The 27,313-nt window shown below is 45.3% G+C and overlaps 1 protein-coding gene across 1 annotated transcript in view; it reads right to left on the reverse strand.

The window, feature by feature from the left end:
- Positions 1-3,811, reverse strand: part of LOC126184330 (bromodomain-containing protein 4-like) — a 71,538-nt gene extending 67,727 nt beyond the window's left edge. Inside the window, exon 1 of the mRNA XM_049926705.1 lies at positions 3,623-3,811. Within this exon, the coding sequence (XP_049782662.1) occupies positions 3,623-3,811 (189 nt within the window). The remainder of the gene's footprint in view (positions 1-3,622) is intronic.
- Positions 3,812-27,313: the final 23,502 nt, after the last annotated feature.

Below are 27,313 nucleotides of genomic sequence, written 5' to 3' on the forward strand. Positions count from 1 at the left end.
CGGTATATTTGAAACGGCAATAAAAACTAAACGAGCAGCGATAGAAATACACCGTTTGTTGCAATATGCTTGGGACAACAGTACATTTTCACGCGGACAAACTTTCGAAATTACAGTAGTTACAATTTTCAACAACAGATGGCGCTGCAAGTGATGTGAAAGATATAGAAGACAACGCTGTCTGTGGGTGCGCCATTCTGTATGTCGTCTTTCTGCTGTAAGCGTGTGCTGTTCAGAACGTGCAAGTGTGCTGTAGACAACATGGTTTATTCCTTAGAACAGAGGATTTTTCTGGTGTTGGAATTCCACCGCCTAGTACACAGTGTTGTTGCAACAAGACGAAGTTTTCAACGGAGGTTTAATGTAACCAAAGGACCGAAAAGCGATACAATAAAGGATCTGTTTGAAAAATTTCAACGGACTGGGAACGTGACGGATGAACGTGCTGGAAAGGTAGGGCGACCGCGTACGGCAACCACAGAGGGCAACGCGCAGCTAGTGCAGCAGGTGATCCAACAGCGGCCTCGGGTTTCCGTACGCCGCGTTGCAGCTGCGGTCCAAATGACGCCAACGTCCACGTATCGTCTCATGCGCTAGAGTTTACACCTCTATCCATACAAAATTCAAACGCGGCAACCCCTCAGCGCCGCTACCATTGCTGCACGAGAGACATTCGCTAACGATATAGTGCACAGGATTGATGACGGCGATATGCATGTGGGCAGCATTTGGTTTACTGACGAAGCTTATTTTTACCTGGACGGCTTCGTCAATAAACAGAACTGGCGCATATGGGGAACCGAAAAGCCCCATGTTGCAGTCCCATCGTCCCTGCATCCTCAAAAAGTACTGGTCTGGGCCGCCATTTCTTCCAAAGGAATCATTGGCCCATTTTTCAGATCCGAAACGATTACAGTATCACGCTATCTGGACATTCTTCGTGAATTTGTGGCGGTACAAACTGCCTTAGACGACACTGCGAACACCTCGTGGTTTATGCAAGATGGTGCCCGGCCACATCGCACGGCCGACGTCTTTAATTTCCTGAATGAATATTTCGATGATCGTGTGATTGCTTTAGGCTATCCGAAACATACAGGAGGCGGCGTGGATTGGCCTCCCTATTCGCCAGACATGAACCCCTGTGACTTCTTTCTGTGGGGACACTTGAAAGACCAGGTGTACCGCCAGAATCCAGAAACAATTGAACAGCTGAAGCAGTACATCTCATCTGCATGTGAAGCCATTCCGCCAGACACGTTGTCAAAGGTTTCGGGTAATTTCATTCAGAGACTACGCCATATTATTGCTACGCATAGTGGATATGTGGAAAATATCGTACTATAGAGTTTCCCAGACCGCAGCGCCATCTGTTGTTGAAAATTGTAACTACTGTAATTTCGAAAGTTTGTCTGCCTGAAAATGTACTGTTGTCCCAAGCATATTGCAACAAACGGTGTATTTCTATCGCTGCTCGTTTAGTTTTTATTGCCGTTTCAAATATACCGCTCATTTTTGAAACACCCTGTATATCTGGGTTCAGCCACATCCATCAAACAGCGAACTCTAAATACAGGTGAGCGAAGGCTGGTCCAAACAGTTCTCGACAATTGTTCAACGTTCTGGTATCATTGCCTAAGAGAATTAGCAGAAGAAACAAAACATGATTCAGAAAAGAGCTTCTGTGTTACAGAAATGTTCTACAAAGCGCTTTAAAATTCAGTTTGCGGATGTTTCATGACCAGTCAAAAAACATATTACTTCTCCCTCGAATATCTATGGTAAAATGATAGAAGTTCAGGTCAAGCAGATGCCTACGGCCCAGTAGGGAATAAAACTGAAAAGAGGGAATGTTACTGGAGTGGTAAGCAACCTGTGCCATATAAATGGTGGCGCTTCATTGGGAAAACAGCGCTAGAAATGCTTATCAAAAACTATTTGTTTCATTATGGTTTGTTATTCAGTTCTACATTTAAAAATTACAGCTTTTTCATTTAGTATCTCTCAGTTGTTCGCTGTGAATTTAGATACACTGCGTGGTACAATAGCAATACAGTAGTGTTACACAGTTGAGAGTTGCGTTAAAAGTTTGTAAGTGGTCCGTACTCGGGAAATTAACAATTCGCTAAGAACAAAAGGGAACTTAGGAAGCTACACAGCATCAATAAGGCAAGCAAATATTTTAGAAAATTGTAGTGTGTAAGCTATATAAATAGTGGAGGCTCTCACTCGACAGTGAAATGGGTATGGAAGGCAACTGACTGACGGATCAAACATTTGAGCCTAACGTGGACTGTGGTTTCAAATTTATCTGTCTCGCTTACATTTCAGACTGCCTTAAAGCGCTCGTACAAAAAGGGACTGTAAAATCATATTTTAAATCCTGAAATTGTAACCTTCGAAAGAAAATCCGCTCCTTTCAGATCTGCAACTGGCTCAAAAGACGGTCATTGCGTAGGTCATTATCTTAAATGGACAATCATTAACAGAAGTTAAAATAACATCCATTGCTTCACAGAGAGTGCAACTCTACTGTTGCTTCACATATTGCACATTAATGAATTAGCATATAGTGTTAGTTGTGATATCAGACTTTTCGTAGATGATGCAATTATCTGCGAGGAAATTCACCTTGATAAATATTCCAGTGACATAAATTTAGATGTCAACGAAACATTAGCCTGGTGCAAATGGCAACTTAATTTAGATACGGTGTATCTCAACGAAAAATAAATTCGTGGGCTCCTTTGACAAGACGAGTAAACGATTCAGAACTAGTCAATACTGCCGCACAAATATTCGAGAATAACAGTTTATAAAGAAATGATGTGGATGTACTTCGTAGACTCAGCTTGTAGGCAAAGTAAATTCCAGCCTACGATTCATTGACAGGATGCTGTAAAACTCAGTTTGGCTACAAAAGAGATGACCCATACTTGAATGCTGCTCACATGCATGGAATTCTTACCAGATCGCACCAGCAGGAGAGCGAAAAGAAAGAAGGGCTGTGTGAAATGGTCACAGCATTATTTTACTGGCGAGAGAATGTCAGATAAAATCGTAAAATCTTAACTGGTGAAAAGCCGCAGAAAGACGTCAAACTCTTGAAAAATTAGTTAAAAAACTTCAATAATCGTCTTTCTGGGCAAAAACAATGAATGTTCTTTAGCTCCTTCATATCTACCCCTTAGAGTTGGTGCAGATAAAATTAGCCACAGAGGCACAGAAACAATCATTCTTTCCAGTACAACGGGAAGACGTCTTAATATACAGAAGAAGAAAAAAGTATCCCTTGCAACACGCTTTACAGTGATTCACAAAGTTTAGATTTAGACATGTGAACTACTTTTCTCTAAATTCAAGAGTCCCGAATTGAGGAATATTGTGATATGACCTTTGTTATGGCTTTCGCTGCAACTTTTCGCGAAAGAGCCCAGGGAAAGTGCAAAACACGAAAACCGTGACTACCGCTATAGCGCAGTTTTAATTGTTACTGCGTAAACAGCGGGTAACGCAGCAGCTGTGTTAAACTTTACGTTCAGCTCATTGTCTGCTTCTTACAAAGAAGTGTCAGTAGAGTATATTTGTTTTTGACGGGAAGGGTGCACCAGAGTTTACAGACCTTGGCGGCCATGGTGCGGTGCGCTGCGAGCTTCGGCGACGGCGGCGGCGGCTGCGGAGCAGGCCTCACTGCCGGCTGAGGGACTCCGGCGCGCTTAAGAGAAGCGGCCCCCACCACGCCGGCCGCAGCCACAGCCGCCCAGCTACTCCCGCTGCCTAATGGGCAGCGCACGTTGACTCGCTGACGCATTCTTCCCTCTACTGAATACAACCCCGCATCACCACTCTCACAACCGAGATCCACTCATCGTTAACTAATTATATTAAATGTAGAGCGTACGAGTCGTATTGGAAAAGTACGGGCCGTTTGCTTACACATCGCTGGCCATTAAAATCCCATCACCAGTGACGATAGCTAATAACGAAATTTTACTTGTAAACCTGAGATTTTTCCGCGGTGTTTCGCTCATAGACATGGAGACGCCACAACAACTGTGTCGTCCGGCCCTTACAATAAAAGTGTACCTAATTACTCGATTAGACCTAATAATATTTCAAGTCACGGATTCAAGCAGGACGCAAAATTACAAATCTTATGACCTTAATCGAGGGTCGATTTCGTGAATATCTGAAAATTCGGAAAACTTAATATGCAAATTTCAAACAAAATATCAATTTTGTTCGGTATTTTGCACCTGACAATGTCCTGCTGAGACACAGCTCCATCAGATGGTGAAGTCAAAGTAATTTTAATGTCCGCCAATAATACTGTTTAAGAAAGTCACAAAATGGCGAATATCGTTAAAGAAAGTAGCTGTTTCGTTCTACTTGGCGTTGCAGACGCGCTACTGCGGAATAAGACCTTTTCTTCGCAGAGGTGCCCGACTGGCGCCACCGCAGAATAACTAACCTAAGCGCCATAGAGCTTCCCCGTTCCACTCCGGCTAAAATGTCGCAGGAATGGTCAGCACAGTCTGCATAGTAAATCTGGCTGCAAGAACTGCTTTTTACCTGTGTTTGCAGTCACCGTGTGTCCACTGTGGGAATATAACCACAGAGACTCGCTCCCTGGGCACATTCTGATCGAGGTTTTGGACTGTGCCGTTTGGTTGGTCGGTAAGAAACAGGCTGCACCACGGCAGTACGCATACACCTACCGCGACCATCGCAACTATGCGAGGGGACAGTTTTTTCCGAGCGCTGACTGCACACCACTCACCTATGCTGCTCGGGTAAGAGTTAACATACTTTGCTTTCGTATCTCTTATGGTCAACAATAATTCCCTTATTCCTAGCAAGATGGTTTTCCACATTTTATTAGTTAGGACTTTTATTCCTTGTTTGATAATTTTTCTGTTGTATCTTCTGGTTCCCTTGGAAGACCGGCAATAAGACGAATTTGGCCGAGCGGTTCTATGCGCTACAGCCTGGAACCGCGCGACCGCTACAGTCGCAGGTTCGAATCTTGCCTCGGGCATTGATGTGTGTGATGTCCTTAGGTTAGTTAGGTTTAAGTAGTTCTAAGTTCTAGGGGACTGATGACCTCAGCAGTTAAGTCCCATAGTGCTCAGAGCCATTTGCACCATAAGGCGAATTATCCGAAATTGTGGAATGGTATAGTCCCATTCTGTGATAGCAACCTCGGTTTTCCTGTGTTTAATTGGTCAAAATATAAAGTTACTTTTCAGCCTTTCCGTTATGTTTTTATGGTCTTCCCCCTATGCCTTATTCATGTACGTAGGTGAAACAATTACTGTAAGTTAGCTTTTATCTGGGGACAGGGAAGCAGTCATCATCATATGATTTGATTGTCTCACTGGAGGCATTTTAATGAGACATTACGCTTTTTTAACTCTCCATTGCACGATTTACACAAAAGATCCATATCCCCACGCACTCATTGTGCGTATATGGTATAGTAGGGAGAAAATATGATTAAATTTGTAAAACGTGTGGACAAAAATATGGACATACGAAAAACACAACACATCACCACTCGTCTCGAAGTGGATAAATACATGTCCTGTATGGTTTTCAAGGGAATCTTACACCTTTCTTCCTACAGAATAGTGGCAAGTTCAGGTAGCGATAATCAAGACGAATACTGATCAAGCAACCGTTCTTTCAAAGTAGACCACAAGGGCTCAACAATTATGTTGAGACCTGATGACTGAGGTGGCCAGCAGAGATGCGAAAATTCGTCCTCGAGCTCACAACACCAGTCCTGGATGATGCGAGTTGTGTGAACAAGGCCCCTGTCGTCTTGGAAGACGACATCACCGTCGAGGAACAAACATTGAACCGCGGGATTGACCTGATCAATCAAAATGGTCACATAACCCCTGGAAGCAATGCGACCTTGCGCAATAACCATGGGGCCCATTGAATACCACGGTAAGGATGCCCAAATCATCACCGAACCGACACCACGTATCACTCTTGGGACATAAACTTGGTCGGAAGTTGGTAGCGGTGTAAACCAAGACTCATCCGGCCAAATGACTTCCTTCCATTGCTTCATAGTCCAGCTTTTATGGCTTCGGCACCAAGTTTTTCTGTTACGAGTACTTGCACAACTGTCGAGTGACTTTGGAATTCCAGCTCGCCCTGCAGTTCCCTGCTTATGGAGCTCCCTCCATGTTATTTTGGCGCTGACAGGGTTCGTTGGTGCGACACTTGGTATTGCAGTGACATTTGCGGTGGTCGTTTCCTTACTTTTCGTCATAAACCTCAATACAAACTTCCGTCCGCGCTGTGTCTTAGCTGGTGATGTTTTCCCGGTTTCCCTGTATGCGGTATAAATTTCCGATGTGGGGCCTCCTGAAACACCAAATACTTCTGCTCCGTTGTTTACCGAAGCAGTAACAATTTGCCCACGCTCGAATTCACTCAGGTTCGGCATAATGCACTCACAACAACACAGAGCACTGTTCTGAATGAGACTGACACTTGTAGCGTATTCCACAGGTATCGTTTGCGGCCAAACACAATAGCATAACCCGCAGTTTTTACTAGCATCTGCATTTATGTTGAAGCATGAATTTCCCCTGGTGTTTCCATATTTTTCTCCATCACCTGCAGGTTTGAATGGCGAGAAATTTAGTGCAGAGGGCGCCACCTCTGGCAGCACCAACGGCTCTAGCTCGGGTAGGCACCGATCCTAATTGGGATTGGATGAGAGATATGGGTACGCTGCATGAACTTTGTCACAGGGTTCGTCAACAGTAGTAGCTGGAGAGTGAAGGCGTTCCAGTCTCCCAGCAACACGAGAACAGATGTTTCCAATGGGGGACTACTCAACAGAGCAACAATCGAATACTCTTTGTTTCGAAGTAGGAGAGGAAAGTTTGGACATGTGATCATGAGTTAGCTTGTTGAAAAATAACGTCTCAGAGACCTCGATGACAGGGCGCAGCCACAGGTCTTAACACGTCAGAAATGCAGCGGCTGCTGTTCAAAAAATCAGTGTTATTGTGCATCTAATGACCTACATTCCATCACCTCAGGTGCTGGGTACGTAATATGGGGATGAATGAAAGCTGGCGAAGTTTCATTCTCCTCGGAGCCTCCACACATGGTTACGTCCAGCACGATCCTGTACGCAGAACAGGAAGTCTTATAAAAGACGACGTGGTGCCATATCTACACACAATGTAATTGTTGGGCGCAGCACTGTAAGTATCCACACGGACAGTGCGTCGATGTCTGGAAGACCACAGACTGTTAGCTAGGCGACTATTGTTGGGTCTTTCACTGACGAGGCAGCAGAAAGTGTGCATCCACTTACAATTTACAAGTCTATATCTTTTGTAAGGAACTATTCAGTCGGATTCACTTACCCAGGGGCGTGTAGGACCCTTATCACGTTAATACATTGTAAGAAAAGAAAAACGCACCGCGAATGAATAATCCGAATGGGACGGAAATCGGTAGATTTGATGTACATGTATAGACATACAAATGATTACCATTTCGGAAAAATTCTATGATGTATTCAAGAGAAAGAACTTCACAAATTGAGCAAGTCATTGACAGTTGATCCACCTCTGGCCCTTTTGTGAGTAGTTATTCGGCATGGCATTAATTGGCAGAGTTGTTGGATATACCCCTGAGGAATATCGTGCTATATTCTGGACAACTGGCGGATTAGACCGTCAAAATCCAGAGCTGTTTCGAGGACCCTGCCCATAATGCTCCACACGTTCACCATTGAGAAGAGATCTGGTGACCTTCCTGGCCAAATTAGGGCTTGCCAAGCATGAAAACGAGCAGTCGAAACGCTCGCCGTGTGTAGACGGGCATTATCTTGCTGCAGTGTAAGCTTAGGATGGCTTTTCATGAAGGGCAACAAGACGGGGCGTAGAATATCGTCGACGTACCACTTTGCTGTAAGAGTGCTGCAAATGACAATCAAAGATGTCCTGTTATGAAAAGAAATGGCACCCCCAGACCATTATTAATGGTAGATACTCTGTGGCTACTTACACTGTAGGCTAGTATTCCATCGCCTGATGATGTACCTCGGAGCTATGTAACTACTTAATGTTCATTATTGTGAAATAATGTATTTTGTTGATTCTTGTAAAAGTCATTTTAACCCAACCGCAATTTTTTGTCTCTTGTTCCTTTGGAGATCTGAAGATGGTTGCTAGGCAACTGAAAATAATAATTAATTGCGAAGTAATGTGTTATTGCCATAAAGACGATTGAAAAATTCTATATAAATTTTTTTAAGCTATAGACATGCATCAGAACGCATATCTTCGTCACCTGATGACGTCAGGTCTTATTAAAAATAAAGTCTCGTAATTAGAGGGAAAACAGAAACAAGATACGCAAGAAACACTGTCTACGAACCACACAAATCGGCACACATATAAAATATTTATTGGTTTGTTGCACGATGTAACGTTACCAATATGTAGGCGTGTTATTCGCCCACCTACAGTTGGTATTGAGGAGAGCTGAATTTGCTTGGTTGGATGAGTGCGAGTCGGCGGGATGAGGGCGTCATGCGGCCGCTCAGGTGCGGAGACAAGGCGCGCGTCGCCGGAAATGGACATCATATTCTCCACGTTTACACAGCTAATGATCACAGCATCAGTTTCACATATTTCGTCATATTTGTGTTTTTATTTAATCAACAGTTTACTATTGTGTCAGTAACTTTATTTAAATTTTAATGGCAAGTGCTGTTAAAGAACTGTGCTGATTTAAAAGTGGTCAGTCGCATGTGTTAATGGACAACACCATTCAAAAAGAGACCTAAAAGACGCTTCTGTCAAGAAGGCATAACTAATTGTATGAACAAATTTTAATGACAATTCGTTGTCATTTAACGTGAGCACACTTGCACAAGAATGCTGACTTATTTATTTATGAATCATCTATTACTTATATTTGGTAACGGCCTTGCCGCAGTGGATACGCCGGTTCTCGTGAGATCACCGAAGTTAAGCGCTGTCGGGCGTGGCCGGCACTTGGATTGGTGACCATCCAGGCCGCCATGCGCTGTTGCCATTTTTCGGGGTGCACTCAGCCTCGTGATGCCAAATGAGGAGCTACTCGACCGAATAGTAGCGGCTTCGGTCAAGAATACCATCATAACGACCGGGAAAGCGGTGTGCTGACCACACGCCCCTCCTATCCGCATCCACATCTGAGGATGAGACGGCGGCCGGATTGCCCGATGGGCCACTTGTGGCCTGAAGACGGAGTGCTATTACTTATATTTAATGTAAATGGTCTGGGTGTAGCCAAATGATTATGACATATCTTTAGTTAAATATTGTTGTAATACATAAATTTAGTCTGGGAAGTGTTCATGTTGAGTCAAATGATGTCTGTGGAGTGTAAGAACGATGTGTTTTTGGTGGTGATGGCCTTCAGCCGATGGAAAAGCAGACATTAGTGGATCACTACGAGAGTGAAGTGGAGGCTGCGACTTTTCGGGTGAAGAGCACAAGGGAGCGATTATGGTACTTTATGTCGAGTTCTTGAAGAAGGAAGACATGCCTGAGGTAGCATGCGTGATTCAATTGTATGAGTGATTGATTCTGGGGTGTGAATGGCCGCTACCATACTTTAACTTCTCAAGGGACTTTATAGTTCGTGAGGTCTGAATATGCTCCAGTGTAGGACTCAACCTTTTCTGCTTGTGTTATGGAAATAAGGACAGACAGAGTATTAGTTATTATTCTTTATATCACGTGTGTAAATAAGTGAATCATCATGTTGAACTCTGAATTGTTTTGAGCTGGTGAATATTTCGGTACTGTGATTACAAAATGGCCTTAGTTCTCGTGTATCTTTGATAACAATTTAGTTTGGGGATTTTGCTGCCATCATCACAACGCTCTCAAAGCAACTTTACGCCATTTTATGAGGGTATTTTCTGCCTGTATTTTAACTGTATGACATAGGACCACTTCCCATTTATCTGAGATGTCGTTCCTTGAATAAACATTATTAAACATAATTCTCTGTCGTCTACATCAATTAAAGATGTTAGAATAGAACCCTTGTTATTAAATTATTCATTTAACTTTTATTGTCTGTTTCTGTGAATTGTATTAACTCGCAATTCTAGCCGGTGCATAGACTATTTTACTGCAGGATCACAGCTACAGGTTATTATTTGTAGGGAACTAGCTGTAGGGCATGAAATCAGATGCGCGCGACTCGACGCTATAACTACATTGAGTTATTCTTCTTAAATAGAACTGTGCATAGCACAAGTACCTAAGATACGAGTAAAAGCAGGCGAAAAGGAAACTAGTTTGCTCATATGGTATGCTGCTTGGAAGAGCAATTACACAAAAGTAGGAACTGTTGCGAACAGTCACAATAAAGGCTCTCCAAACACACCGTGTGTCATTCCGAGCCACATCATAAAGGAATGCTTTTCAGCTGCAAGGAAAACAGTACCAACCATCCCACATAAACTCGCTATCAAGAATCTGAATAAATACGAAAAAAAGCCGAGATCCATAAGGAAGAGATAATTGAGTGGACTGCATTGATATTACACCTGACACTTACCGACCTGGAACACTGAGTCAATAATGATTTATGAAAATAAGGTATCCTAGTTAGCAGATGTATTTGGCAGACAAGTCGTGACATTAAGAAGCACTGATTCTTGTATGTCTTCTGACAACACTGAGCAATAACGTGTAAATCTAATTCTGAAGAAATAGGCGGATATTCCTTTAGATGTCACGGTAAACATCACAGATTTTTACACAATCTTTACATGAATTAATATTATATTGACTTCCTTAATATCTAAACATCTGTAGTAGTAACCAACAGTAAAATGGAGCTTAACAGCTGATTTGCTATGCAGTATTCTGGTATGCACAATAGTACAGCTTGAGACATAGTGAATAAATTGATGTTTGGAAACATCAGTGATTTAACAATGGATTAGTAATATGATTATTGACAGTGCCACGATGCAGATCCCCACAACACCACCGTCAGTGTCTATGATTCTCTCCATATCTTCATCAGTGTATGGATATCGACGACAGACACTGGCGCAATGTCACGCATCTGCCCATTTAGCAGAACAGCAATATTTTGCTGAGCAAACCAATAAATGCAAATAGCGGGAGTCTGTGACGTTTTTCTGGTCAATAAACCCAATTTTTTGAAGTAATTACAATGAAAGAGTAAATAAACATTACGTTAGGCATTTTGTTAAAATACTGCAATAACCGATATGTAAGAATGCAGCAGCGGCCATTTCAACAAAAATAGGTGCAATTTTTGGCACATGCAGTAAGGTCTTCGTCTTACACTGAAGAGCCAAGGAACTGGTACACCTGGCTAATGTCGTGTAGGGCCGCCGAGAGCACGCAGAAGTGCCGCAACACGACGTGGCATGGACTCGACTAATATCTGAAGTAGTGCTGGAGGAACTTGACACCATGAATCCTGCGGGCCTGTCCATAAATCCGTAAGAGTTCGGGGGGGGGGGGGGGGGGCGTGAAGCTTTCTTCTGCACAGCACGTTGCAAGGCATCCCAGATATTCTCAATAATGTTCATGTCTGGGGAGTTTGGCGGCCAGCGGGAGTGTTTAAACTCAGAAGAGTGTTCCTGTAGCCACTCTTTAGAAATTCTGGACGTGTGGGGTGTCGCATTGTCCTGTTGGAATTGCCCAAGTCTGTCGGAATGCACAAGAGGCAAAGATGGATGCAGGTGATCGGACAGGATGCTTACGTACGTGTCACCTGTCAGAGTCGTATCTAGACATATCTGGCGTCCCATATCACTCCAATGACACACGCCCCACACCATTACAGGGCTTCCACCAGCTTCAACAGTTCCCTGCTGACAGTCAGGATCCATGGATTCCTGGTATTCACGGTACACTCGTCAAATGGTCGTTCGGGAAAATCCCCATTTCATCGCTACCTCGAAGATGCTGTGTCCCATCGCTCGTGCCCCGACTTTAACACCACGTTCAAACACACTTAAATCTTGATAACCTGCCATTGTAGCAGCAGCAAATGATCTAACAATTGCGCCAGACACTTGTTGTGTTATGTAGGGGTTGCCGACCGCAGCACCATATGCTGCCTACTTACATATCTCTGTATTTGAATACGCACGCCTATACCAGTTTCTTTTGTGCTTCAGTGTAGTATACAAATGAAAGTCATGTATTCGTCAAAGGTGAGTCAACAGTATACGTTTCCCCTTCTTATTTGCATGTGTCAACGGAGACAAGTGGGACTCAGATCTGGTCTAGGTCACATCTCCCTGGACCTGATTAGCTTATATCTACATCCACATGGATACTCTCAAATCACATTTAAGTGCCTAGCAGAGGGTTCACCGAAACCTGGTTACTTATTTACCTCAGTCTCATATCAAGTAGAAAAAAATGAAAAATGTCTACAGATTAAAACATAGTTTATTTACATCTTCTTAAAACTATAAGTACAGTATACAAATTACAAACTGAAATCACTCACAAATTCAGTGAGTAGTAGGATTATGATGTTACAGGCCAGCATTTGATGTCAAATTGAAATGCAAATGCCGGCCGGGGTGGCCGAGCGGTTCTAGGCGCTACAGTCTGGAACCAAGCGACCGCTACGGTCGCAGGTTCGAATCCTGCCTCGGGCATGGATGTGTGTGATGTCCTTAGGTTAGTTAGGTTTAAGTAGTTCTAAGTTCTAGGGGACTGATGACCTCAGATGTTAAGTCCCATAGTGCTCAGAGCCATTTTTGAAATGCAAATTAATGTTACAGGCCCTCTATTGTTCCTGATCTGTATAAACGATATAGGAGACAATCTTAGTAGCCGTCTTAGATTGCTGGCAGATGATTCTGTTTTGTAAAGTCATCAGATGACCAAAACGAATTGCAAAATGATTTAGATAAGATATCTGTATGGTGAGAAAAGTGACAGTTGACCCTGAATAAAGAGAAATGTGAAGTTATTCACATGAGTACTAAAAGAGATCCACTACATTTCGATTACGCGATAAGTCACACTAATCTGAAGGCTGTAAATTCAACTAAATACTTAAGGATTACAATTACAAATAACCTAAACTGGAACTATCACATAGATAATATTGTGGGTAGACCAAACTATAGATGCGATTCATTGGCACAAAACTTAGAAAGTGCAAGAAGTCTACTAAAGAGACTGCTTGCACCACGCTTGTATGTCCTGTTCTGGAGTATTACTGTGCTGTGTGGGATCCGCATCAGGTAGGACTGACAGAACATCGAAAAAGTACAAAGAAGGGCGGTTCGTTTTGCATTATCGCGAAATAGGGAAGATAGTGCCACAGACATGATACATGAATTGTTGTTGCAATTCCTCGATGCGACGGGATCTTCTAATGAAATTTCAATCACCACTTTTCTCCTTCGAATGCGGAAACATTCTGTTGGCACCCACTTACATAGGGAGAAATGATCATCACAATAAAATAAGAGAAATCAGGGTTCGCACAGAAAAATTTAAGTGCTCGTTTTTCCCGCGCGCCGTTCAAGAATCGAACGGTAGAGAGAAAGCTTGAAGGTGGTTCATTGAACCCTCTGCCAGGCACTTTATTGTCAATGGCAGAGTAATCACGTAGATGTAGATGTAGAATTAAATTAATCAATTAATTACCCCTACCCTACCACCCACACACCCTACCCACCATCACCCCGACCCCTAAGATGACGTCACGTGTGTTCCTCAGCCTGCTCGTGGGTCCCCCACTCCTCCTCCTCAACCCTCCCCACCCTCTCCCCTAAATACCCTATTGGCGGGAATTTCGAAATTTGGTAGGAATTTCTTAGTCTCAGGGCTGTGCTGACGTCCCACCCCACCTCCCCCCCCCCCTGGGAATTGGCGGGAAATTAAAAATGGCGGTACCCTTCCTGGGACTGGAAGTCTGGTCCGTCTGGACAGAAAGCCCAAGTGCACCCCAAACACATGGAAACTGTCCAGATGCAGGGCAGGAAGGTTAGGTTAATGTACTGCTTTTATTTTGCTTGGGAAACTGAAGTAAAGATCGGTCCTAATAATCTAATTAAAGATTGTGTCTAATTACACGACTATATTCATAGCGCTACACAAGGCACGTCTAAAATCGCAATACAGCTAAGAAATTGACGATGTCATACAACCACTGTTATCCTGCTGGGGAAAAAATCACAATACCACTCGAAATTAGTGCCAGACATAGTCAAACACTACATAGGATGATCCCTTCACCTACAAGCTGGCCGAAAAAAGGCTGGAGTGGAAGGTAATATCTTTATTTTTGGCGGGAATTGTGTTCAACTGACGAGGCGCTGGTGTTGGACAGAGAGGAATTTAATAAGTGTATTACCTGTAAGCAAACATCTGAGAACTGTGGCTGTCGCTGTTAGACGTCAGAGTTCGCTACAGATGCCTCCTGATTCATTGCTCGACAATCACCCTTTAACCCAGATGCCTGAACTTCAGGAAGGCCAGTAATTAATTGATCAATTTAATTAATTTGCATATCAGTTTGATTTCAAAAGTGAGCTTGTGCCACTATCTCCCTACTACTTTAGCGCACTAGCAATTTCACACAAACATTGCTGCGGCTGTGCTGGAGTTGTACTTCACCACTGCCACCTTACCCATATAGTAATCCATATGTGTTCTAAGTTTGACTGAAATATCTACATGCTTGGCAGAGTTATGTTGATATCACCTCCTGTGTCCCCTTACTGCCATACAATCCATGTAATTGCTAGGGTATACCTCGTCCACAGAATATTTTCCAAGTAGTAAGTCATATGCATGCCAAGTTTGGCTGAATTTTTCCAAGCGTTTCAGCGCTATATTGGAATACCCACACACATATGCACCGATGCGCCAAAGAAACTGGTATAGGCACACATATTAGAATACAGAGATTTGTAAATAGGCAGAATATGGCGCTGCGGTCGGCAACGCCTATATAAGACAGCAAATGTCTAGCGCTGTTGTTAGATCGGTTATTGCTCCTACAATGGCAGGTTATCAAGATTTAAGTGAGTTTGGACGTGGTATCACAGTCGGCGCACAAGAGATGGGACACAGCATCTCCGAGGTAGCGATGGAGTGGGGATTTCCCGTACGACCATTTCACGAGTGTACCGTGAACATCAGGAATGTGGTAAAACATCAAATCTCCGACATCACTACGGCCGGAAAAAGATCCTGCAAGAATGGGATGAAGTGGAGATTTCCCGTACGATCATTTCACGAGTGTTCCGTGAATATCAGGAATCTGGTAAAACATCAAATCTCCGACGTCGCTACGGCAGGGAAAAGATCCTGCAAGAATGGGACCAACGACGTGGCAGAAGTGCAACCCTTCCGCAAATTGCAGCAGATTTCAATGCTGGGCCATCAACAAGTGTCAGCGTGTGAACCATTCAACAAAACTTCATCGACATGGGCCTAAGGCCCACTTGTGTACCCTTGATGAGTGGACGACACAAAGCTTTACGCCTCGCCTGGCCCATCAACACCGACATCGGACTGTTGATGAGTGGAAATATGTTGCCTGTTTGGAAGAGTATCGTTTCAGATTGTATCGAGCAGATGGACGCGTATGGATAAGGAGACAACCTTATGAATCCACGGACCCTGAATGTCAGTAGGGGACCGTCCAAGCTGGTGGAGGCTCTGTAATGGTGTGGGGCGTCTGCAGTTGGGGTGATATGGAACCCCTTATACCTCTAGATACGACTCTGACAGGTGACACGTACGTACGCATCCTGTCGGATCACCTGCATCCATCCATGTAAATTGTGCATTCTGACAGACTTGGGCAATTCCAGCAGGATAACGTAACACCCCATAATTGCTACAGAGTGGCTCCAGGAACACTCATTTGAGTTTAAACACTTCCGCTGCCCACCAAATTCCCCAGACATGAACATTATTGAGAATATCTGGGATGCCTTGCAATATGCTGTTCAGAAGAGATCACCACCCTTCGTACTCTTACGGATTTATGGACAGCTTTGCAGGATTCGTGGTGTCAATTCCCTCCATCACTACTTCAGATATTAGTCGAGTCCCTGCCACGTCGTGTTACGGTACTACTGCACTACTGCGTACTCGCGGTGGCCCTACACGATATTAGGCAGGTGTACCAGTTTCTTTGGCTCTTCAGTGTATACGTAAAGGGACAAAATGGAGACACCTAAAACACTACACATTACCGGATAAATACAGGTCCTGTGCGGTTTTAAAAGGTGTCTTATACTCGTGTTCTTGCAAAATAATGACAAGTTCAAGTAACGATGATAGAGGTGGATATCGATGACGCACCCTTCTCTCGAAGGAAGACCATGTAGGCTTATTACTACTGAGATCTGGTGACTGCAGTGGCTAGGACAATTTATCCTTGTACTCACACAGCGTGAACAGTAGTCCTGTCGTCTTGGAACACAGCATCACAATGTTGTAACAAACATTGGACAATGGGACGGATCTGGTAAGCCGAAACGGTCACACAATCCTTGGCAGCAATATGGCTTTGCAGCGTAACAATGGGACCCCTCACATACTTTAATAAAACTGTATCGCAACGGATAATTAACGGGGCAGAGGTAGCCCTAGCAAACGTGAGACTTGGGTGTTGCACCTCAGAAACCATAACAAGGGAGTCATCCAAATGGTCTACATCAACGCCTATTTATTATAAACTTCTCTACTTACTCAAACACGAACAAAAAATAATCACAAGATCTACTCGATCTTCAAAAAAGCAGAGTACACGAAAGCTGACAGTTATTAATATGGAACAGTTATAATCTAATTCTTGAATGATCTCGCGAAGACCAGATAGCTTATGTGACTAGACGAATCACGGAGAAACAAATCTGTGGTGGACGCACAGTGATTGCGCCAGTAGAATGAAAATCTACATTATGCGGTCATCATTCACTGAGTCATGAATGAGCCTTCAGTCATTCGGCAAAAGTATAAGATTCGCAGGACCATCTTGATCCTAATAACGCGTCTACAAGCGCTCGTCAACTCTCATTCCCTGCTTCGCCTAAATTGCAATTTCTCTCAGTATTCTGCATTCAGTAGTGTGGAGAGTTGCGAGCGACGTGATCTGCTGCAGTCTAAAACAAACCAGCTGCTGATTTCGGGAAGATCCCTCTTCAAAATCCACAGACAAAGTGCTCCCTTCAGAATCCGCAACAGACTTCTCTCCTCTGTCTACAAGTCTGCGTAATTCTTGTGCGCCAATGTGAAAGGCTCTGCAAAATGCTGGCCAGTGATACTGTTGTTAACAAAATAGCCAACTCCCGACCTATCATACCTTTTACAGCATTAGCCAATTGTCTAATTTCCACGTTCACAGTTCTTAAACAATTCTGTCACACTCCCGCTTTTCAGTAAAGTTTTTCACTTCAGTCAGTATGCTAGCCTTCACGTCCCAATATCTCGGAAACTGACTTCCCCTTTTCTGCTATTTTGTAAGATTAACAAATGTGGAGCTCTCTTACTACTTTTTAGATAAGATGGTGTTCAGCACACGTAAAGTGATACCATAAAGTTCACCCAGTGCGTTACAAAAACAAAAAAATAATTTCTGAACACAATGCAGCTGTGTCACTACTCACTAAATGTAAAAATCTGCATCTGTGGTAGACTTCGACCTCCACACCATTTCAGGAGGGCGACCCGTTTGCGAAAAATAAAGCTCTTTCGAAATGTGTGTTGAATGGATGGCACAGCTTGTAAAAATCAAGATTCTGCACTCGCGCAGGTGCTCGTCACTGCACATTAGGTGACTTCCTTGACTGGAGACCTGGGCCCCATATTGTACAGAGAACACTCTGCAAAAAACTGCCAGAGTGCAACTCCTAGGCGCCCGGGCCAAACAGTGCTTCAGCTGTGACGTCTTACCTGCTCTGAGAAGACACTTCACCTCATCACCCAAAATTTCTCCTTTGAAAGGCAAGCTGAAAATCACAGGGTCGTTTTGTGTCATCTCGTTGTCTCTATAGAGCTGTACAAAGGGAAGCCAGGAGAGCATGTTGACTGGTGGTTGGTATCCTCTTTCTATAACACAAACTGCACCCACAGATTAACTGTGTTCTTTATTCATAAGAACAGAAAGTTTACTTAACTCGAGCTATTCCTTGTGGTACCAGCTCTTCTATCATAGTCCACAGGAGCCTCACTGCTGGTGAAGTACAAAGTCCGCTATGTTCTGAATTATGGTTGCTATGCACTGCCGGTCTCTGAGTTAGCAGTGGAGCTAACTGCTACGGCGCTTCCCACTGGGCTGCGACTGATGACACTGGAACTTACTCAAACAGTCACGCCCTTCGGTCTGCGGCGGCGATCCTAAATATTGGCGGCCTTGAGGGTGTTGGTGGCGCGTTCCTTGCGAGTCTGTTGTTGGTTTCTGTCTATCATCTCGCAACCTCTTTGCTGCATGCTGTCCTCGGACCAGCACATTCCTTCCCCCTCCCCCCACCAACCCTTCCGAAATGCCGCACCGTTTTAATGTAGTGAGGCTGCAAATGACAACAGGGATGGAGGCAAGACGCTGGATGTAGAAATGGGCTGGGAGCCGTGACTGTGGAGGGCGGCATACATCCAACTGTACCCCACATCTGGCTTGCAAGGCAACAAGAACATCCACCGGAAAATTGCTGCCGGGGCACACGTCCAGGCCTGAGGGCGTGTGCTGGGGCGATAACGGCGATGGCGGGTCCAGGTCGGCGCGCAGGGACAGCCGGGGCGAGGGTACGTCGTCCATCCGTTCCTGCTGGGTGCCCTGGCGGTGCCAGTGGTCTGCTGCAAACGCTGCATGGTCCCATGAAGCCGCGAATCTGCAGGAAAAAAAGCAGCAGAATCACGGGACAAATGACATGCACGAATTTGGTTCTGGTGGCGGCGCTGGAAACCATCGGGACTTGCAATCAAATACATGTAAGAGCAAATGCGTTTCTGGATCACGCCTCTTTCCCAGCGCTCACGGTTGTCATAAACCCTGAAAAGAACAAGATCGCGCGGCACAAAGCGATACTTGCGGACCCTTTGGCGGCGTCAGATGCTGCGGTGGGTGGAGCAAGTGTAGCAGCGTCCGAATGCGGCGGCCTCACAGAAGTTCCGCCGCTGATGTTCCGTCTCGTGGATGGGAGCGGTAAGAGGAGAGAAAGAGTTGCAGCACCTGTTCCCGTGTGTGGGTGGTGCGAAGCTTGGTCATCTGTTGCTTGAAATTGCGTATGAAGCGTTCCGTTTCTCTGTTGGACTGTGGGTGAAACAAAGCACTTGTTAGATGCCGAATATCATTCTGTGCACACAACTGTTCAAAGTCATGTGAAGTGAACTGTGATCCATTCTCCGGCACAAGTACTTCTGGCAACCCTTCGATGCAAAACATTGAGGACAATGCTTGAATGGTACTACGTGATGTGGTAGAAGTTCAAATGGCTCTGAGCACTATGCGACTTAACGTCTGAGGTCATCTGTCGCCTAGAACTTAGAACTAATTAAACCTAACTAACAAAGGACATCACACACATCCATGCCCGAGGCAGGATTCGAACCTGCGACCGTAGCGGTCGCTCGGCTCCAGACTGTAGCGCCTAGAACCGCACGGCCACTCCGGCCGGCTGATGTGGTAGAAGTCATAGGCACCGCAAATGCGAACTTGCTAAATGAGTCTACCTCTATGAGCCAACGAGTGTCCCAGAATGGTCCTGCAAAGTCAATGTGCGCTCGTCACCATAACAATTGAGTCTTAGGCCAAGCTGAGAATGTTTTTGGCTAAGCGGATTGGTTCTCCGAGCATGCGCGACACCGTACCGTCATCTGTTCAATGTGGGCGTCCATTCCCTGCCAAGTACAGTGCTGGCGCGCTAACTGTTGAGTGTGAACAATTCCCCAATGTCCTAGATGGAGCAATCGCAACACATCCTTTTGCAATACTTTGGGAATAAGCACACACCATACTCCACTGTCATTCTGAACTACAATCACACCTTGTTGAACTGAAAGACTATGCCGACATTCAAAATATAGGCGCACAACTGAGTTCTGAATACTGTTCAATAAACGAGGCCAAGACTTGGGAATGTAACGCAACAAAATCTTGAGGTCCGGATCTGCTTCCATGGCCTGTTCTATTTTTCTGTAGTACAAGGGAAAAGATTCAGCAGTTAAGAGTCCTGTGCATCGATTTGGCAAAAGGATGCGGCAGCACCATCAAAATCGAAGTCTGACCCAATCGGAAGGCGAGATAGGGCGTCTGCATTACCATGCTTTGCCGTAGGTCTGTACACAGTTTCATACCGATATTGAGACAACAACAAAGCCCATAGTTGCAATTTTTGAGCAGTGCGTGTAGGAACCGGCTTTGGCGGATGAAACAAGGACTGCAAAGGCTTGTGATCCGTCACTCGGCTTGGCAGGGTCAAAATGCACTAAACGTCTGTCACTAAGCAAGGCATTTCTGAGTTTCTGAGATGCGTCTTGACAGTCTTTAATCCACACAATAGGTACACTTTTGCGACGCAAGCGATGCAATGCCGCCACGATCTGAGCGGCATTCGGTATGAACCGAATGTAGTACGTCATCTTCCCTAGTACTGGCTGCAGTTCAGACACATTGCGAGGAACAGGCTGGTCACGGATTGCATACAAATGAGATTGGAGACGGTGCACACCCTGACCGTATCTCACATGACCTAAGTACTGTAGTTCAATTTGAATCGCGCGGGGTAGCCGCGGGGTCTAGGGCGTCTCGTCACGGTCCCCGCGGCTCCCCCCGTTGGAGGTTCGAGTCCTCCCTCGGGCATGGGTGTGTGTGTTGTCCATAGCGTAAGTTAGTTTAAGTTAGCTTACGTAGTGCGTAAGCTTAGGGACCGATGACCTCAGCAGTTTGGTCCCATAAGACCTTACGACAAAATTTTCCAAATTTTTTTTCAGTTTGAAGGAAAAAAAAACAGACGAAACTTGAGTCATGCTTCTGACAACACTCGAAAAAGAGTACGCAAATTGACAATGTTTTCCTCTGGTGTACGACCTGAGACGACAATATCGTCAAGGTAGTTTGAACAAAATGGTACTTTTGCAGTCAACTGTTCCAACCTTGAAAAATGGAGGGTGCGGAAGCACTGCCGAAAGGCAAACGTAAATATTTGAACAGTCCTAACTGTGTATTTACAACAAACACCTTCTATGATTCTTCATCCAATGGAATTTTCAAATAAACATCACGCAAATCTATCTTAGAAAAGTAACATCCTAGACCAGTCCTCTCCATGAGTTCCTCGGGGCGAGGTAACGGATAAGTGTCAACTACTGTCTGTGGGCTGATTGTAGACTTGAAGTCAACATAAATGCGAATGCGACCAGAAGACTTAGGCAACAAAACTAGTAGACTTGTCCATTGACTAGCTTGAATGGGAGAAATTGCACCATTATCTTGCAATTCTTTCAATTCACTGGCTGCTTTGTCTCTTAAAGCAATTGGAATGGGGCGGGCCAATAAAAACTTAGGCTGTGCATTGTTTTTCAATTTAACATGCGCTACAAAGATATTAGCTTTTCCCATTCCTTCTGAAAATAGCCCAGGAACTTCTTTAAGCAAGCTATCTACACTGTCTTGTGTTACAAATGTAGAGGCCGACAGTACATTGTCATGGATGCTAAGGCCAAACAAATCAAAGGCATCTAAACCGAAAATGTTCTCATTGTCTCTTGATTTCAAAACAGTAAAATTCATTGTGCTGGTGTGAGATTTGTAAGTGGCAGGCAAACTCCACTGTGCAAGAACTGGAATTTCCTGCCCGTTGTAAGCAGTGAGGTGCTTGCTAGATTTAGAAAGGCGTGGTGAGCCTAAATGTTCGTACGTGGCGCGATTAAGCAAATGGCTGGGACCGCGCGGCTCCCTCCGTCGGAGGTTCGAGTCCTCCCTCGGGCATGGGTGTGTGTGTTGTCCTTAGCGTAAGTTAGTTTAAGTTAGATTAGGTAGTGTGTGAGCCTAGGAACCGATGACCTCAGTAGTTTGGTCCCATAGGAACTTACCACAAATTTCCAATTTCCAAATTTTCGAAACTAATTGATGCACCTGTGTCTAACTGAAAGTTCACACGACGGCCAGCAGTTCGTAATGAGACAAATAGTTTGTTAGAACGTCGTTTCACAGCTGTTGTAGATTCACTGCATGTACACGAACATGTTTTTTCTGGGAGCAGGCAAAATTGGCGTTTTTGTGCCATCGCAAACAGCCTGCTTGGACATGGCCTTTTTTCCACACGTGTAACACGTTGCGTTACGTGATGGGCAATCTCTTTATTTTATGGCGAGCAGAACATCTATGGTCACTAAGTCCACAGGTCTGTTTACATGTATAGTGGCTGTCTGCGCGGCTGTGTATGCATACGATCGCTGTTGTGGCTGCTTGGGTCGGTCGCGAGCAATAGACGAGTCGACCCGACAAATCGGGGCCTGGTCAAACTTATTGGCCGCTATGGCATCCAAATCATATTGCTCTAAAATTTGCAACACTTGAGGAAGTGAAAGATCAGAGTACTTTAGGATCTGTTTCCGTATTCTACTATGGCGGACACTGAATGTTATAGCTTCCCTAATCATTAAGTCACTGTAAAAGTTGCCACAACTACATGTAAATTTACACTTCCTAGTCAAATGGTTCAAATGGCTCTGAGCACTATGGGACTCAACATCTTAGGTCATAAGTCCCCTAGAACTTAGAACTACTTAAACCTAACTAACCTAAGGACATCACACACACCCATGCCCGAGGCAGGATTCGAACCTGCGACCGTAGCAGTCCCGCGGTTCCGGACTGCAGCGCCAGAACCGCTAGACCACCGCGGCCGGCACACTTCCTAGTCATGCCCGTTAATTCTGTATACCATTCTACATCTACAGGGTGTTTCAAAAATGACCGGTATATTTGAAACGGCAATAAAAACTAAACGAGCAGCGATAGAAATACACCTTTTGTTGCAATATGCTTGGGACAACAGTACATTTTCAGGCGGACAAACTTTCGAAATTACAGTAGTTACAATTTTCAACAACAGATGGCGCTGCAAGTGATGTGAAAGATATAGAAGACAACGCAGTCTGTGGGTGTGCCATTCTGTACGTCGTCTTTCTGCTGTAAGCGAGTGCTGTTCACAACGTGCAAGTGTGCTGTAGACAACATGGTTTAGTCCTTAGAACAGAGGATTTTTCTGGTGTTGGAATTCCACCGCCTAGAACACAGTGTTGTTGCAACAAGACGAAGTTTTCAACGGAGGTTTAATGTAACCAAAGGACCGAAAAGCGATACAATAAAGGATCTGTTTGAAAAATATCAACGGACTGGGAACGTGACGGATGAACGTGCTGGAAAGGTAGGGCGACCGCGTACGGCAACCACAGAGGGCAACGCACAGCTAGTGCAGCAGGTGATCTAACAGCGGCCTCGGGTTTCCGTTCGCCGTGTTGCAGCTGCGGTCCAAATGACGCCAACGTCCACGTATCGTCTCATGCGCCAGAGTTTACACCTCTATCCACACAAAATTCAAACGCGGCAACCCCTCAGCACCACTAACATTGCTGCACGAGAGACATTCGCTAACGATATAGTGCACAGGATTGATGACGGCGATATGCATGTGGGCAGCATTTGGTTTACTGACGAAGCTTATTTTTACCTGGACGGCTTCGTCAATAAACAGAACTGGCGCATATGGGGAACCGAAAAGCCCCATGTTGCAGTCCCATCGTCCCTGCATCCTCAAAAAGTACTGGTCTGGGCCGCCATTTCTTCCAAAGGAATCATTGGCCCATTTTTCAAATCCGAAACGATTACTGTATCACGCTATCTGGACATTCTTCGTGAATTTGTGGCGGTACAAACTGCCTTAGACGACACTGCGAACACCTCGTGGTTTATGCAAGATGGTGCCCGGCCACATCGCACGGCCGACGTCTTTAATTTCCTGAATGAATATTTTGATGATCGTCTGATTGCTTTGGGCTATCCGAAACATACAGGAGGCGGCGTGGATTGGCCTCCCTATTCGCCAGACATGAACCCCTGTGATTTCTTTCTGTGGGGACACTTGAAAGACCAGGTGTACCGCCAGAATCCAGAAACAATTGAACAGCTGAAGCAGTACATCTCATCTGCATGTGAAGCCATTCCGCCAGACACGTTGTCAAAGGTTTCGGGTAATTTCATTCAGAGACTACGCCATATTATTGCTACGCATGGTGGATATGTGGAAAATATCGTACTATAGAGTTTCCCAGACCGCAGCGCCATCTGTTGTTGAAAATTGTAACTACTGTAATTTCGAAAGTTTGTCTGCCTGAAAATGTACTGTTGTCCCAAGCATATTGCAACAAACGGTGTATTTCTATCGCTGCTCATTTAGTTTTTATTGCCGTTTCAAATATATCGGTCATTTTTTAAACACCCTGTACATCTACATACATACTCCGCAATCCACCATACGGTGCGTGGTGGAGGGTACCTCGTACCACAACTAGCATCTTCTCTCCCTGTTCCACTCCCAAACAGAACGAGGGAATAATGACTGCCTATATGCCTCTGTACGAACCCTAATCTCTCTTATCTTATCTTTGTGGTCTTTCCGCGAAATATAAGTTGGCGGCAGTAAAATTGTACTGCAGTCAGCCTCAATTGCTGGTTCTCTAAATTTCCTCAGTAGCGATTCACGAAAAGAACGCCTCCTTTCCTCCAGAGACTCCCACCCGAGTTCCTGAAGCATTTCCGTAACACTCGCGTGATGATCAAACCTACCAGTAACAGATCTAGCAGCCCGCCTCTGAATTGCTTCTATATCCTCCCTCAATCCGACCTGATAGGGATCCCAAACGCTCGAGCGGTACTCAAGAATAGGTCGTATTAGTGGTTTATAGGCGGCCTCCTTTACAGATGAACCACATCTTCCCAAAATTCTAGCAATGAACCGAAGACGACTATCCGCCTTCCCCACAACTGCCATTACATGCTTGTCCCACTTCATATCGCTCTGCAATGTTACGCCCAAATACACTCCTGGAAATTGAAATAAGAACACCGTGAATTCATTGTCCCAGGAAGGGGAAACTTTATTGACACATTCCTGGGGTCAGATACATCACATGATCACACTGACAGAACCACAGGCACACAGACACAGGCAACAGAGCATGCACAATGTCGGCACTAGTACAGTGTATATCCACCTTTCGCAGCAATGCAGGCTGCTATTCTCCCATGGAGACGATCGTAGAGATGCTGGATGTAGTCCTGTGGAACGGCTTGCCATGCCATTTCCACCTGGCGCCTCAGTTGGACCAGCGTTCGTCCTGGACGTGCAGACCGCGTGAGACAACGCTTCATCCAGTCCCAAACATGCTCAATGGGGGACAGATCCGGAGATCTTGCTGGCCAGGGTAGTTGACTTACACCTTCTAGAGCACGTTGGGTGGCACGGGATACATGCGGACGTGCATTGTCCTGTTGGAACAGCAAGTTCCCTTGCCGGTCTAGGAATGGTAGAACGATGGGTTCGATGACGGTTTGGATGTACCTTGCACTATTCAGTGTCCCCTCGACGATCACCAGTGGTGTACGGCCAGTGTAGGAGATCGCTCCCCACACCATGATGCCGGGTGTTGGCCCTGTGTGCCTCGGTCGTATGCAGTCCTGATTGTGGCGCTCACCTGCACGGCGCCAAACACGCATACGACCATCATTGGCACCAAGGCAGAAGCGACTCTCATCGCTGAAGAGGACACGTCTCCATTCGTCCCTCCATTCACGCCTGTCGCGACACCACTGGAGGCGGGCTGTACGATGTTGGGGCGTGAGCGGAAGACGGCCTAACGGTGTGCGGGACCGTAGCCCAGCTTCATGGAGACGGTTGCGAATGGTCCTCGCCGATACCCCAGGAGCAACAGTGTCCCTAATTTGCTGGGAAGTGGCGGTGCGGTCCCCTACGGCACTGCGTAGGATCCTACGGTCTTGGCGTGCATCCGTGCGTCGCTGCGGTCCGGTCCCAGGTCGACGGGCACGTGCACCTTCCGCCGACCATTGGCGACAACATCGATGTACTGTGGAGACCTCACGCCCCACGTGTTGAGCAATTCGGCGGTACGTCCACCCGGCCTCCCGCATGCCCACTATACGCCCTCGCTCAAAGTCCGTCAACTGCACATACGGTTCACGTCCACGCTGTCGCGGCATGCTACCAGTGTTAAAGACTGCGATGGAGCTCCGTATGCCACGGCAAACTGGCTGACACTGACGGCGGCGGTGCACAAATGCTGCGCAGCTAGCGCCATTCGACGGCCAACACCGCGGTTCCTGGTGTGTCCGCTGTGCCGTGCGTGTGATCATTGCTTGTACAGCCCTCTCGCAGTGTCCGGAACAAGTATGGTGGGTCTGACACACCGGTGTCAATGTGTTCTTTTTTCCATTTCCAGGAGTGTATTTAATCGACGTGACTGTGTCAAGCGCTACACTACTAATGGAGTATTCAAACATTACGGGATTCTTTTTCCTATTCATCTACATTAATTTACATTTTTCTATATTTAGAGTTAGCTGCCATTCTTTACACCAATCACAAATCCTGTCCAAGTCATCTTGTATCCTCCTACAGTCACTCAACGACGACACCTTCCCGTACACTTCCATTGACGGTACGTCTGTTCCAGCTATTTCTGCAAACGAAAAACCTGATATCTGGTTGCCCCTACTTCAACTTGCTGATCATAGTACTGAGTTAATGCAGCGACTACTTCGTCATAACTGAATTCGTCGGGAGATGCAGTTGGGAATAGGTTTTGTATTAACCTGTACACTGGGGACCCTGCAATCGAAAGAAAGTATTGTAGCTTCACAATACCTTGAACTCGATGTTGAACTCGATGAATTGCACAATCAGCTTGAAACTGTGTCATGTATTCGAGCCATTCCTCTTCTGTGGCGTTAAATTGCAGGAACGGTGTTATGATGGTCGGCCGCACTTGTTGGGTGTGTCGGACGGTTGGCTGTTGTTGTGTCGCCGACGCTGCTTGTGCAGCCAGAAGTTGTTGTACCGTCGTCAGCAAGGCAGCAATTTGTTGGTTATGAAACTGGAAAGTTTGTTTTTTTGTGAAATCTTATTGGACTTAACTGCTAAGGTAATCAGTCACTAAACTTACACACTACTTAACTTAAATTATCCCAAGAACAAACACACACACCCATGCCCGAGGGA

This window comes from Schistocerca cancellata, chromosome 4 (genome assembly GCF_023864275.1).
Source record: "Schistocerca cancellata isolate TAMUIC-IGC-003103 chromosome 4, iqSchCanc2.1, whole genome shotgun sequence".
Taxonomy (NCBI): domain Eukaryota; kingdom Metazoa; phylum Arthropoda; class Insecta; order Orthoptera; family Acrididae; genus Schistocerca; species Schistocerca cancellata.